Source organism: Odontesthes bonariensis, chromosome 18, assembly GCF_027942865.1.
Source record: "Odontesthes bonariensis isolate fOdoBon6 chromosome 18, fOdoBon6.hap1, whole genome shotgun sequence".
NCBI classification, from domain to species: Eukaryota; Metazoa; Chordata; class Actinopteri; order Atheriniformes; family Atherinopsidae; genus Odontesthes; species Odontesthes bonariensis.
Window position 1 is genome coordinate 3,261,946 of NC_134523.1, and position 16,134 is coordinate 3,278,079.

The 16,134-nt window shown below is 42.8% G+C and overlaps 1 protein-coding gene across 2 annotated transcripts in view; it reads left to right on the forward strand.

The window, feature by feature from the left end:
* The window catches only part of trappc9 (trafficking protein particle complex subunit 9), a 242,679-nt gene that overhangs the window by 170,538 nt on the left and 56,007 nt on the right, over positions 1-16,134 (forward strand). For both annotated transcript variants that reach the window (XM_075449744.1, XM_075449745.1), the window contains one exon: positions 6,319-6,410. In XM_075449744.1, the coding sequence (XP_075305859.1) occupies positions 6,319-6,410 (92 nt within the window). The remainder of the gene's footprint in view (positions 1-6,318; positions 6,411-16,134) is intronic.

Consider the following 16,134-nt stretch of genomic DNA (forward strand, 5'->3'; position numbering starts at 1 on the left):
GGCATTCATGTAAATGTTACTTTGATGCTCACCCAAACATTGTAGAAGACCACGCCATTCTCCCTGTCTGATCTCAATGAGGCATGTGTGGGAACAGCACCACCCATTGAATTCAAAAGATCCACTGCCAATGTTTGGCTGCCAGACACCACAGAACGAATTCGAGGGGCCATGTCCCACCATGCTGGTGCTGTTTTTGTGTTAAAGGAGACCTACACAGTATTAGGCAGGTGGTTTTAATGTGGCCAGCTGATGTATTTATCCACTATGTTTGTGGGTGTAAAAAAAAAAGAAAGAAAAGCATGTGAGAAATGAGCAGATTTGGATAAACAGACATTCTAATTGGAAAAAGAGATGCACAGTGGAATCTTTATTCAACATTCACAACTTGGCTTCTCTTTAAATAGAGCTGATTTGAATGGAACACAACTGTAACTAATCCAGTGCCAATGGACCAATACTGCATGTCAGATTAGCACCCAGTCCAGTCACGATGCTAACATTTCCCGAACTGGAAGACATTTCTCAGTATGGATGGCAGCTCATCTGTTTAGAGACGTCGGAATAGCACATTTAAGCTTAAGGGTGAGTTTTTCCTTCACAACATTAAAAATGAGAAATGAGAGATTTGATTACAGTGCGTATCACACTCGGAAGCACTCACTTGGCCTTGAGCAAAGTAAAAGTCACTTTAATTTGTTATTTATGAGCTGGCTACAATATTACTCCTGTTTTGGTGATTATGTTCTGTAGTGATTCACTCAGACGGAAACAGCTTACTATATATGGTCCAGCACAGTCACTGAGAAAAATACAGGAGATGAGACAGGACTTGTGTCTGTATGTGTTCGCTTTGAGGAGAATACACGGCGTGGAATAGGATTTCTGTTTCTATAGCTGACCAAAGCCGGCATTAAATATCTACTTCACAGTCAGTAATAGCAAAACTCCCTGTAAAGCTGTCACTGCCAGCATGATACGTCCAGATTGTAGTTTGTCTAAAAAACTGCAGCAGGCCAGAAGTAGCAGCGTATAAGACTGAATTAAATGGACCTCAGTGCAGTTTAGGGCTTGTTTCAGAGTGTGCAGTTCACCTTCCAGACACCATGCTCAGCTGTACTCCTAAGGCAACACTATTTCTATCAATTCTAAACTCGGATGGAAAGGTCTCCCTGACTGTTGAAGCTTCCAGACGCTGCCAGCGCTCTCTGTGTTTAGACAGTAGTACAAGCTATTAAAAAAGCTAATGATATACAGTAGCTTATGAGCAAAAAATGATTTATGAATAATGGCTTTAAAATAGCGCAAAGTAGGGATGAACCAAATCTCGAAGCAGCACTCTGGTATATATTTAAGAGCTGGGAAGTTGTGAGAAGCTGCGGTGCATGACATGTAAATTGTTGTAGATAATGAATAAAACAAATTGCAAAAGACTTGCTGAACGTGTTGCTCAGTGGCCACAACCGCAAAGTACATTATTTACTAGAGCTGCATGAGACGAACATGCCTAGTCGAACTTCCTAAAGGGATGTTTTGTGTATTTATTTTTTATTTTTAAAGCTTTTTTTTTCAGCTTGCATGAAGTAATTATGAGTAATCCATGTAGACGCTGGTCAGAGAACTCTCAGTTGGGGGAGCAGAATGCGCCTAACTGCTCAATAAATTTAGTAAGCAGATTGAAACTGATTTAAATGTACGGGTGGAAAGGGGATTCTTTTTTTTCTTTCTTTTTTTTAAGGCAGGTTTGTTTTAAGTACTTATGAGAAGTCAGAGTGCTCTCTATTTGGATAACCAGAAAACTTTCCCGACAGGTGAGCTAAAGCTGAAAGCTTCTCAGAACAGGGCCACAGGAAAAGTACATTTTTCACCATCGAAAGCAACTCAAACCCTAAAAATAGCCGCATTCCCACTGTAGGAACCTTTGGCAGTTCCTATAACCCTTTCAGGAACGGGGACGTTTTTTCCCTCATTCGGACATACAGGAACTCGGGACCGCGGCCCTCAGTTCCTATAACCATTTCAGCTCCTTCTCCTCAGCTGGGTCTTTTCTAGTTCTATAGGAACACATCTGACGGAGGTGTTTGGTGGTTGGTAGCTCCGCCCCTTGTCATGCTGTCACGGCTGAAAAGTTTCCTCATACGACACGGACAGAACCGGCGCGTGTTTAATAAGTTAAACTTACACGTGGTCTCCTTTGTCTGCGGCGCTCTGCTCTCCTTCCTTCATGAAACCAAGAAGTAACGCCCGCGCTCGATCCTTCGTCTCCTGACTCTTTCTGTGAGCTCTTCCAGCCTCCATGTTAGACGCCCAATGTGATCGTCCATGATTAATATCACCATCATGCAGACCATGAACACGGTGGCCTCCCCGCGCTCCACATTAGCTTCTTTGTGGTGTTTTTTCTTCTCTCCTTACTTTTCGCAGGTTTGGTTTTGTTTTGTTTTGTTGTTGAATGTGGCGCTAAAGTAACACGTCACTGTCGCAGACGGCTGCGCCGCATCAGTCCCTATCAGGTCCCGACTCATGTGCGAATGTAAACTGAAACAGTTCCCCCGGGTAAGGACAGTTATCAGAATGAAATTCGAGGAGGACCGTTCTTAGAACGGCTCTGTCCGAATGTCACCACAGCTGAAGAGAGAGTTATATGGTGGATATGTACACAGCATCACTTCAGCATGAAGCAGTTTGGTTCCAGGGCAGGATGGCTGTGTCCCACCGTGTTTTGTGCGGTGCCTTTCAAAACAGTCGGGTGTGTGACACTGTGCGGTAATAGTTGCTTCAGACCTTAAAAGATTTATTTTTCTGGTGGCCCCATTCTGATTAGCTTTTAGATTTAGATCTGAAGACTCAATTATGTAAGATTTTATTTTTTTTTCTCATAGATCTTTGTCATTGTTACACACTGAAACTTCAAAATTTATCTTCAAGAAAACAGTATCATGCAAGTTATGGGATGCAACATATCTAGGTGACTGTAATATTCAGGCTGTGGCTGCTATATACTGTTTAACAATTGTCCCAAAGCCACAGATCTGCCAATGGTCCTTCGACTTAGATGCAGGTGAATGTTGCGACATGTGCGAGACCACAAATCATAATCAGAGTTTGGAAGAATCAAGCAGAAGAGGAACTTTCCAGCCGCCTGTTTTGTCTGTGAATGCCTCCTGTTTCTGCTATTCCTTCTGCGTGCACACTGTACTCTCCTTCAAAGGTTAATAGACCCAGGTTGGGAGCTCTGGGCGCTTCATGGCCAAGCCATTATTCCAAATGTCAGCTGTGTAAATGATCAGCGGTGTCCTTATCATCACATTTTATCTGGATAATTGCTCTCCAACAAATGTATTTGTTTTAATGCACTATTCATACATTGACAGCTTTCCAGGCGTCAGTTTAATGCTGTCATTATAGAAACACGCTCCCTGTGTGCCTTTGACTGAATGAATGAATAACACAAAAATTACACGATTATGTTGGATGTTGGCTCCTAAAATTGAATGCCTTATTGAGTGATTTGTTTATGTTGGTTTGATTTGGTGAGCCTGCATCCACACATTTTTACATATTCAGTGGATACAAGTTTTTTCAGCGGTTGCTTAATGGTTGAGTTTATTCGAAGTATAATAACTCAAACTGTCTGCAGATGTACCTAATTGGTATTTTTCCTCTGCAATCCTTGCACTTCGTTAAAGATATACAGGTTGACCAATCTCAGCCAACTGCTTGTGAAAAGAGCAACATTTTCAGCAACCCAGAATGGAAAAAGAAGTTTTCGGCCCATTTAGTAATTTAGTGTCCCATTTAGTAACTCAACACTGCAAAAATCTTTGTTTCTTTCACGATCAAATCTTCAGTGTAGACATGTTGAATCCGTGGTTCTTTCAGCTTTCATGGTCTTCTCTTTTTCATTTTTTCTTTTTCTACAAGAAATTTATAACCTGTTATTTATACATTCAGAACTACTCGACTAGTTTATTGTCTGACAGACGTACAGTCCTTCGAAGGGCTAACTGCACATAGGCTATGGAGATTCAGATTCAGTTTTATTTTTTTCCCCGTTGGGCAATTAGTGTTGCAGCAAGTAAAAAGGACATAAAACATAAAAGACATATAATTAAAAGTCTAAGAGGGAGGGATAATACAGTGTGCTGAAACAAAATCGGTAGCAGCCCCTACAAAGTAGCGAAAGTACGAACGGGGACGTTTCACATTGATCGAATGCTGATTTGTTGAAAGTTAGCTTGAGCCAGTAGGGTGGACAACAACTGATTTCATAACAAAGAGAAGGAAGTCCCAAAATGATCAAGTGCAAAGAAGCACAAGCTAAAAGCTCAAACAGCAACTGCACTTGGTCGTCTTCATTATCTAACACTTAGTTTCACTTCACCATGAACCAGATCTTTGGCTGTGTTCGAAACCGCATACTTCTCCTACTACTCCCACTACTCAGACTAACTTTTTGAGTTAGTAAGCGAGTTTGAGTAAGCGAGACGTTCCCGGAGGCATACTAGATTCGCCGAAATGTTGGGTATGCATCATGAGGATACTACTCATACTGAAACTACCCAAGATGCAACGGAACGTGGCGTCGCTGATCGTCATTTCCTGTCAAAACGGAAGTTTCAAGCTAGCTACAACGAGGGTAGGTTCACTTACTGTTTTCAAAGCAAAAGCACCAATTGTATCGTAATGGCTTTCCCTATGATAAAAGGCAACAGATATTTTATTTTGTGAAAATAACAGGAAGTGCGTTGCTCACTACGGCTAGCTTTAGTAGCGCCGAATTCGTGGGAACAAAATGGTAGACAGCCGGTATTTTGTCAGGTTTTCAACACGTTGGGGATCTAAACGACTACTTTCTCGCCTGAAAATGTTTCAAATGTTGCTAAAGTTTACAGAGTTTAGAGCTTAAGGGAAATCAGCTTCAGGCCGGCTGATTTCGGCTCGGGCAGGAGCGAGATGCATTGTGGGTAAACGCTCTGCATACTGTCTGATGATCAGTATGCCGTATTCAGAATGGAAGTATGCAGTTTGCAAGTATGTAGTATGCTGTTTGGAACACAGCCTCTGTCGTCTTTGATCTCAGTATTTTTCACAGCAGATTAAAGCTAAAGGACTATTAACTACTCCAGCACAACCAAGAGCAGCCTACAGCTCAGATTGTTCCACATATTTTTGATACTGCACCCTAGTGGCTGCCAAACAGCATGACATAGAGATGCGCTTTTGCAAAGCCCAAACCCTGAAAGCTCTTTGAAGTATGTCCAAAGCACAAATCGTCTTGTCTCAAGTTTTTTCTTTGACGTTTTATTGTTTCACATCCATGAGATCCTCAGATCCATTGTTCCTTGTGGTCCCATGGTCAAAAAATGTGATAGGAGTGAAAAGCAGGGAGGAAACTTATTATGAAGAATATACATTGTCTGCTAAGATTGAGCCAAATGGAGTATGGTTGATTTGACAGCTCTTCACAGTGGGGATGGGTGGCGTTCCAAAACACCAAAATAAATCAACCCAGAATATTTTTCAATGAATTTAGTGCAATATTCTGCATTTACCCGGTCAATCAACTGATCTCAACCTCAACACGAAAGGCAGAGAAACCCACAAACCTACGGCAGCTGAACACAACTGCAGTAGGGGCTTTGCACATCATAAGGGCACGATCCACACATCAGTGCTGCCTGTGGGTGCCACGCAGAATTAATGGTGATTTGGGGACCTTTTAGGTCGGGTCAAGAATTTGGGCTCTTGTTGTGCAGGTCAACCTACTTTTAAGCAGTTTTTGATTAAGTGATGACGCAGAGACAAATGATACTGTTGGGGAAAGAGTTATCCCAGTTCCCGAAATGTGTCCATTTTCTGAAGGAATAGTGTACATTAAGCACTCCAAACGGCCCTCAACACCAGAGTTAAAGTACAAAATGATAACATCTACTTGATCTGAAAAAAAGAGGGGAAGGGCCAAGCGGAAGAATTGGGATTGGGCCAAAGTATCCACATGGATGCCAGGACTCAAAGGTTTTCCAGCAGAACATTGTGTTATAATGAGATGATCAGTGTTATTTATTTGATCTGCAAGTAGCTTTTGTTTTTGAGACTGATTAGTGTACATTTGCACAGCTTTCCACAGTGAAAAGTCAAGATGTTATTGTCATGTGAAATACGAGTCTTTTAGGTTTGTTGCTGTCTCAACATGTTACTTTACCTCTCTAAATGCAACATGTAAAGCATGTACATGTAAAGCAGTTTCAAATATTTTGTACTCTGCAAGTTGCACCAAAGCTACTGTATCCATGCCGTTGCCCTTAACGACGCCCACCCATCTCTAACCCGCTGTGGAGAGGCCAGCGTGGAGGGAGTCCTTAACCAGCTGGTCCTGGAGCATCTACAGCTCGCTCCGTTGCAGTGGGGTGAGTCTCCGATCCGTGTGTGTGTGTGTGTGTGTGTGCGAGATTATGAGGTGTGATTACCCACCTGTGCCATAGTCTTGACTTAAAGTTCATGAACTCGAGCAGTTTTGACAGCATATGCAACATGTCTTGTTTCCAGTCTGCCTTAGACGATGTGATCCGAGATGTTTTTGTGCCGATCACAGTTAAAGGGGGGACCATTACCTCACCTGTCAATTAGTGCACAAACCCCCAGAACTGGTCTCAAGCCATGTTTTTTATTTGCATTCATAATGGGCTGCAAGCTATTTTGGAGAAGTGTAGACGGCAGCTTGGGAAATGTGTGATTCACTGGGGACACACAGAATTTGTAGGAGCGCTCTCTTGGTCGCACCATCTGTGATCATCCTCTGAAATCACTTTTGATTTATTGAGGGTGTTTGTTTTCTGAGATTCCTGGCCTCTCTTTGGGCGCTGCCAGCTATTTGATTTGTCAGCTGGGGCTGCCCTGCTTTTGCACAGCGAAAGCAATCTGCGAAATGAAGCCAAAGAACATCATGTGTAGAAATGTGAGGATCCATTGAGATAGCAATGGGGCGGATCCAGAGCAAATACTTCACCAAATTCACTTTTCCCCTGATGGTTTGGGTTTTGACATGCACTTTGTTATGCGAAATGTTACTCCTTTAATAAATACGGAAAGATGTTTGAAATGCATTCATCTTTGGAATGATATTCTAGATGATGTGAGCAGTCTGAGTGCAGGCGTTAGCGGTGGTTGTTACTTTCTCGCTGATTGCGAGCCCAATAATCTGCCTCAGCCCATTAGGATGCCTTTATCAACGTTACCAAGTCTATCAGAGGCTCTATTACAGGGACAATTCGGCCATTTTCTCTGCGTCTAAAATGGTTTGTCCAGTTGGATGCTTTTACCGCCGCCGTTCCTCTGTAAGGGTTACACTAACAGAGCTACTGCGGAGGAAGTTAACTCACTCGTCATAAATTCTGATTGCAGTTGTTTTTCCTGGTTGTTTATGGCCCAAACTTGGTTTTGTTGGGGTATTTTCTCACTGTAGATTGTGACTATACAATTGTACTGTTGAAGTTCATCTTTCATAAGTCGGGCTCTGTTGCACTCTTCGATCCCCCGCTTCTTATTCCAAACATTAGCAGCCTTAATGACTGGTTTACCCTTCTTTTTTTAAATTGGGAAATAGAACATGTAGACCTGATTATATAAATATCACTCAAGTTTTTGACACTATTAAACCAAAGAGTTTGTTTTTGTCGCAGTATGGTTCATCAATTCTTTGGCTGCATGTTTTTTGAACATTTTCTGTAATGTGTAAACCCTTTGAAAAAAACCACATGACACGACTGTATGACCATGCTGAGTTAAATTATCTTATTATTCAAGCACTTCTAACAAACAGCCATTAGCTGTGACTGTAAATGTTAGTTTATGGTTGCTGTTGATCCAACCTCTGGAGAATCACAGGCTAATAATAGTTAAAGGTTGTGTGCTTGCTGGGGAGTAACACGCCGTGTCTGTGTATCAGCCTGATCATTATAACACCACTTGATTATTTTAGTGTCTCTATCTTCGTGCGCATTCTGTTAGAAACTCTCGAGGTGTTTTCACTTCTATCACTTCTGAGTCTCTTCTCTGACATGTTCCACTCAGAGAAGATAATGTCTAACAGTCTCCCTGTGATGGGAGACTTAAGGTTGAACTGGGTGGATGCACACGTAAACATGTGGGCAGGAGGTAGATAACTGACAGGCGTGTCTGCTGCCTCCCTCACATTTGGGTTGATCATGAGTGCTGTAAGAAAATATGCCGTGAAAAGAAACAGATCCAGTGTCACCTTTTAGGGCTGCCTGATAGTGTACACGGTAAGTTTGTTGTAGTCCTCCACTGTGTGTCTTCATGCTTTCCTAGTTGTACACATTCTAAATAGGTTAAATATGGAAACGTTCTGCAGTTACAAGCTGGAATAAGCTCAAAGTCCAAACCAAAGGGATTAATTACCTCCAACAGAAGATGCTGCAGCTGAACTGCCCGAAAAAGCTTGCTTGAAGTCCATCTGCTTCTTCCTTTACTTTATGACATCACCATACAGCAACACTTAAGCTTGTTTTATAGTTGACGCGTCGCTCACGGCGCGCACGGCGTGTGACGTATTTCCGCCTGGGGCGCGCCATGAAAAGGCGCCGCGGCGCTTAGTGTAGTCGTGCACCAGTTCAAATTTGTAACTTGGCGCGCACGTAGAACAACAAACAGTATGGACCGATTCGAAACAGGCTCGCGGCTGCCGGTTGAGTCATGTAAAATACCTTGTGCAATTATTTGTAAATAAATTATGTCGTCAGGAATTTTCTGTTGTTTCATTCACTGGAAGCGGCTGTGAGTATTATGAAAAGCGCTATATAAAACCGATCTATTATTATATTTATTATTATTATTGTCTCTCTGACCTCCTGAACCTGAGGTGGGAGCAGGTTCTACAGCAGAACCGCCTGATGGGTGAAGGCTCTGCCGCCCATTCTACACAAAAGCAAGCCGTCGGGTTGACAGCAAAGTGCTGTGTTTGGATAACATGAGACTGTGAGGTCCTTCAGGTGAGATAGAGCTTTATTATTGGGAACTTTGTAAGTGAGGGCAAAAAAACGGGGAAACAGGGAATACACCAGTAATATGATCACTCTTTCTGTGCGTATTCCGGCTGCTGATTTCTCAGAGAACTATTGTGACACTACAGCACGGAAAGAGCAGAGTTCTTCAGTTCCCGATTTTTTTTGGCAACGTTCCACGGGTGGAAAAATGAACCCCTGGAATCATGTTTTTGTTTAGAGATGCATGGCCTCGGGCTGCAGCTGTAAGAAGGAAACTCTGACGTCTTTGTCTGAGCTACGCCGACCGTGCTGCACGACAAACCTGATGCTTTGTGATTAGCTTCCATAGAAACTTCTGAATATTTAATCCCGTATTGCTCTCACTTTTTCAGAGTACATGGAAAGCGCTAGAATCTGTTTGTGTTTATTTACAAGCTCATTATTACTACTGAATGGAGAGCAAACAAAGGCTGTCAGCCAGCGATCCATCAGGCCAGGATCAGTTACACCAGCAGAGCTGCAATAAAGTCACTTTATGTATGATGAAATTCACTAAGTCATAAATACAAATGAATAATGCAAATGGCTGCACTTAACTGAGTGGACAACGCATGAAAGTTGATTAATCGTGTGTGTGGTAAGCTTTTATTAAAGGAAAACAAAAACAAGCTGACAACAAATGGGAGCATTAACAGAGAGCACGCTTCTGCCCCTCTGACATATTGTTTTTCTGTGTTTGATTTCGATGCAGCTCCACTTCGGCAGAGAGCCTTCTGGTAACTTGTCTTTTTGGGAGCTTGCACTCACTTGCTTGACTTCAGCACACCAGGCACGTTTGCAGCATAATTGATTTATGGACATGTTTTTGTAGACCAGGAAAACGCCTTTAAATATGATTGATCACCCCCCAAATCTGCTACAACTGGCATTCATGTGGACCTGGATTGATCCCTGCTGGTTATAGCCGTTGAGTGTTTGGGGTCCGGCAGTCCGTCATTCTCTCACAGATAGTGAAGGAAACAAGTCCTCTAAATGGCATATATTCACTGTTGGCCTCACAGCGCAGCGAAGAAGGGGAAGACAGTTTTACAAACGGGTCTAAATGTCAGCTGAGCTGTTTTTGGAAGTTCTCAGTTGTCGTTTTCCAGGAGGCTCCGGGGCTGACTCGCTTAATTATCCGTGACAACATTTTATTGCGCTTCCAAAAAACCATAAGGAGCGCTTGCCATCCTTAAAATTGGGTAAGTCAGATGGAAGAAACATGGCGGGGAGCGATGGATTGGAGCGCTCGGAGTTAGGATGAAGATATCCGTTCGCAGGAAATATTGTCAGCTCCACTCAAACCACGTGTTTCCTGATCCACTCTTTCTAATGAACACAATTTTTTTTTTAAATGTGACAGCCGGATGACCAAATTTGATGTTCAGATGGAATTATTTCAGTCTACCAATAAACTAAGTCCACAACAGGTGGTAACCTTTTATTCCAACCTGGCAGTGTGCAAATAGCCTGATGGACTATAGCTCCACAGCTGTTACTCTGATTAAACCCAAAGTGCTGCGCCCTGTGATAGGAGTCGCTAAGTCAACTTAATGTAGTGTTGCTAGATAAACAGTAACCTGACCGATCAGAGCGGAGCTCTCTGGAGGTGGGACACCATCGGGGCTTGGAAAGGAGACTAGGAACACAGGAAGGTGTTCTCTGACATTTGTTGGATGTGATTAAATGGACTGGATTTTTATTGGTCATCTGGGGGAAAAAAAATTCTTTAATCAAAAAGTAGTAAGAGTTCCCTGCGATTAAATTACACTCTGAGGAAGGATAAAGAATAAAAATGAGTTTTTTGCTCATTTCCAAGTTATATCAAACCGCTCAGGACGGGAGATTGGACTGAAGACAAGTTTTAGTGCAGTCTGTTGGTTTCCTTAGCTAGGAAATTATTTTTGGATTGGCTCTATGTGAATGAATTGGATTATTTTCTAAATAATTATGATTACAATGAATTGAATTCCAATAAGCTTGAATTGGACTTTATTATTTAAGTGCCTTGAGATGACATTTGTTGTATTTGGTGCTATATAAATAAAAATGAATTGAATTGGTGTCATTAGGTGACTGTAATCATGATTTGGGGCTAAAGCAACGCCAGCTAAATTGAATCTAACTCTTCAGAGGAAATTATTAAAGGGAGACAAACATTGTAAAGACCGTTTCGACACCATCAAGGCTCGAAAGTGATAAGAAAGCAAAAGAAACTCTTCTGAGACGTGGTCCAAGTTTGTGCCGCGAAGGCTGAGTCTTTGAGGAGCGAAAATGGGCAGAGGATCTGGGGTTTGTCAACAAACGTTTGAGGAAGTCATGGAACTGCATATTTCTCCCTTTAAAGAGCAGAAGACATGAAAAGATTCAAGGTTTTTGGAGGAATCACAGCTCCTTAAGGACATTGGGGCAAACCTGAACTGTGATTTCAACACTGCATGGAGAACTATGGTTCATCAGTAGCTGATAGAACCACATGGGCAGGAGATTACTGTGGAAAACCTTCAACAAGCACTACGACATAGAGTAAGACTCACAAAAACCACTGAGGACTGTACCGCTCTTAAAAAAAAAAAAAAGATGCCTCATGTTAACCTTGTTCAGAGGCGGCTTGGACTTCTCTGGGCTCAGAGGCATCTGGGACGGACCGCCACTCAATGATTGGACCAGTCGGTATTTCTGATCTTTTTTGGAAGAAATGTTCCAGGCCAAAGACAAAAAAAAAGACCATCCAGACTGTTTTTGGAAGCAAGCCAGGCCCCGGTACGGTATGAGCGTGTATCGGGGCTCTTGTCGAAGCTCATTTACACTTCTGTGATGCAGAAAAGCTCATTTAGATTTTAGAGCAACGTATTTTGTTTTTAGGATGACATCTTGTCCATGGATGTCCATGTTCAGTCAGAGTTCTGCAGACCGTCAAAAAACCTCAAGTTTTAGTGAATGTTTTTCAAATAAACTTTCAGCAGCAGCAGAGTATATTCAGAAAGTGTTTACTACAGAAACAAACCAGGAGTGTGAAATGATATTCCAGCATGAATAAAAACTATTTGTGGATAGATTTTGAGTTTCCAGTGTTGCCTGTTTATTGCTGCACCAAAGCAGCCACAATGAAAATAGCAAGTTTAAATGCGGAATCGTTCCTTACCCCCACCTTCACTCTGCCACCAGGAACCCGTTTCAATGGAATACAAATGCACCCCTGAATGGAAAGACAAATGTTTAGCCTGTGAGAGCGGTGGGAAAGAATGGCGGGGGGGGGGGCTCTGCTGTAAAAGGCAGACGGATAATTTAATAAGAAAGCACTTCTGAACTGACTCACACATTTTCTCTCCCGTCCACACGCACAGATGGCCATTCGAAGCGGTCACAGGCCGTGGTTTTCCAACACACGGGGGACACCTCTTGGAATTATATGCCTTTAAGCTTTTGTCAGGTGCTCAGTTGCCATGAGTACAGCAGGGCTTGACAAATGGTGCTGCCAAACAGCCCACACCCTCCTAACGCTGAAGACCTGTTGTGGTGATGATGATTAGGAGCACTGGCCTGAGAAGGAGGGTGGGGATGAATGCATGCATGGCTGAGATGACAGAGGAGCGTTCTGACTGCACCTGTAGCTGGTGATATGTCACATCTGTGTGCACATCACTTCAAGGCTCTTCTGCAGTTATCTGGACAGCAGGGATAGGGCCGGTGGGAGGTGATAGTGAGCCTTCCCAACTCCCACCTGACTGTCGGAGATCAGTCCGGTCTGCCAACACGCTCCTCGGAAGGCAAACACTTCCACCAGCTTTATTGGAGACGAGACGAGGGAGAACAGAAAGTATAGCCCGGTGATATTCTGCAAACCTGAGCAGGGAGAAGAAAGTCGAGTTTAGATAACTGATAGATTGATAGCATTTGGTCCAACTGTCCTGTTTGCGCTGCAAAAGAGGATGTAATTGGCTAGCTTCTGCAAAAAATACACAGGTACCACGCTGAGAAATGTTCTTTTGATAGCGAGTCCAAAAGCTGAAAGCAGCATAAGTGATTAAATGTCACCGAAATATAGGACGATACAAAAAGTCGTATCGCCTTGTTCCAGGCTGTAGAAATGATTTTTAATTACCTTTACTCTGGTTTATCAGCACAACTGACAGGGTAGAACCAGCAGCTCCGACTCTTTTTTTTTCTTTTTTTTACATGTTTTTGAGAGTAATGCTGTTTATGTAACAAAAGGTGTATAAAGCCTTGTGTTTCTCCCATTAGCAGCTTCTCTGTCAGCATGAGGCTACATTAGCCAGCGCTGGTAGTGTTCTGTAAGTGTAAAAACTGTACAATGTACAAAAAGCCGGGTTTCTCACACCTATTGGGGAATACAGGGATTCCCATGAAAAAGAACGGGTTTCCAGTTGACTCACATGGGAAGTTATGATCAAAATGTTGAAGGAAGTTTAAAAAAATGTGAGAAAAAAAGAACGTCTGTGTAGGTCTATGTGCCCTTTCCATTCTGACGAACACAATCTTATAACCTGAAGATATATTTCATCCTAGAATTCGGAGTATCTTACAGTAACTATCAGAGCTAAAGGTTTTCCATTTCTGCCGGCACATAAACAAACACATATTACCACCCTTCACCCCGCCTCGCCAGCCTCCCATCGGACTGCTGATAGGCTTGAATTTGCAGCGAGTGTGTAGCCCATTTAGCTGACTGATGGGCGCTATGAGGCGCACTGGGTAGGCAGAGGCTGATTTATCTGCTTGTTTTTCAGCTCTGTCACGCAGCTCTGTCAGTCAGCCATCCTAAAGGTCTGCTGTTGAAGCCAGAGCGAGATAGGAGGAGGACCCGCTCCTTTTGGAAAGGCTCGCTCTGTCTCCAGGGCCAGCGTGTGTGATTTACAGAGGCAGTGCTGAGTCAGATCAGATGAGAGGGGTGTGTGGATGGAGACAAAGATAGTTGTACTTGTGATAAGTGTATTATCATGAGGTAGTGTGGTGCTCAGAGTCTGAAAATGATTCTCCCTCTCAGGTAGCAGATTACCTGACAGGTATTCCGATTTGGTTTTCAACCACTTAATTAGCTCATTATGAAAGTGAGTAATGATTTCCACGCATTGTGCCGCGTGGGATTACCATAACACAGGACTGTTTTATAAAGCATTAGTAATATATTGTTACCGCTTTAGGGGAGCAAGCATGAAAGGGTCATTTGTTCCACTTTGGCAGGAGTCGCCAGTCTCATCCCGTCACCCTGGTAGCTTTAATGTGGAAATGAGAGCTAAGAGTGGGGCAGCCCACTCTGATTGCCTTTTCGAGCCTTTCTTTTTCCCCTCTGGCCCTGTGTGGATGTGGAGTTAGCACATTTAACAGGCTGTGAGCGTCTGTTTATGGGGCATTTATCATGGCCACAGAACAATCCGGGCTGCCAGTGCGTCAGTTTGGGTGAGCTGTGGAAATAAATCAAAACTCCTCCGGCCTGCCACAGATAGCACACTGCATCCGCACCCATTTATTTAGACTTGTGGGATGGGAGACGGTGGAAACAAAAGGAAACTTGAGTAAAAAGAGGTAGCTGCAGTCAGCGCAAAGGGACAAATATACGTTTTTCAGACTAGATTAAGGAGCAATTGTAACGTTCTGTTTTTAAACCAGGGGTAAATGTGCCAACGAAAAAAAATCATGGCGCAGACGAGCAGAGAAAAAACACATGTTTACAGAGTAAAGTCCGCAGTACCGTGCAAAAGTCTTGAGCTAACACTCGATTCTTTATATAGTGCTACAAAAGCGGAAAATAGGTGCAGGCTCTGGGGAGGATTCATCCCTCCATAAGACCTGCTGCTACTGATTTTCAGTCCACTTCTTGTGTCCTTTGGCACAGCTCAGCCTTTTCTCCCTGTTTCCCTTCCTTAAGAACGGCTTCTTGACAGCCACCCTTCCATGGAGCCCATTTCTGATGAGGCTTCAGTGAGCAGTAGATGGATGAGCTGAAGGTCCAAAATGCATTTCTCAGGTCCTGTGTCAGGTCTCTGCTGGATTTTTCTCTGTTCCATAAGGACATCGCTCTCAGCTACTGTTAATCTGCTGTTTCTTTTAGCTAACAGGTCTTTGGGAATCGCCTTGTTGGTGGAAAAATGATGTTGAGTGTAAACAAAAAAAACACATCTCAAGGCTCAAGACTTTTGCGCAGATCGAATCTCGACAGATTCGAGCTCCACTGGGACACACTCTCAGATGTGCAATCCTCCGTTTATCTGTCGAGTTAAATGTTTGTCTCATTCAAAGTGATTTGCAGTCTGGCTTCTGCATTCATTTATTTACCTTGTTCATTCTCTTTTCTCACTATTTGCTAAATGTATTTTCAACTTGAACCCATTTCTCTCTCCCTGCCTACTATCAAATAAAAACACCTCCATTATTGATTTCCTTAGAGGAAACGAGAGTATCCCCACCGGCTGCCTTTTTCGTCCCTAAAAGACAAATTAGCTGACATTTCTAAACACAACCGAGTCCAGCCTCTGGTTTCATTGTGGGAATGTTGTGAGTGACCCTATTCCAAATGCTGCTTAAAGATGGAAAAAATAAACGAATAAACGATAAGTTATGCACCGTCAACTTTTAACTGCTGAAACAGAAGAATAGTGAGTGTGTCTTTTCTGTTTTATTTTGGGAAGGTGGGAGCCTGTTCGACTTTTTGCCTTTAAGTACGTCAGTGAAGCCGAGCGGCAGATGTAGGAGTTTGTTGGGTTGGTAATCGGCAGTTTTTTTAGAAACTGTTATTATTACGTGTCTGTTGGTGCAAATGTTGAATTGTATATTACACTTGATGTTTGTGCCTCCATTTTTCTTTTCAGTTGAAGGCATCCCACAATGTCCAAGAGCTTGTACACGACCTCAAATGCTCAAGAAGTAAGAAGGTGGGATGGGACGGGAAAATGAAAGAAAAGAATGATAACAGTAATTCTTACATCGACTTCGGCTTTTATTTCACTGCAGACACTACTAACCAAATATGTCTCGTGTTTCGTTTCTTCAATTTCGTTTTATTTGTTGATATACATCCAATTTTGCATTTCAGGCCTGCGGTATATTCCTAAAAACATTGGGTCTGGGT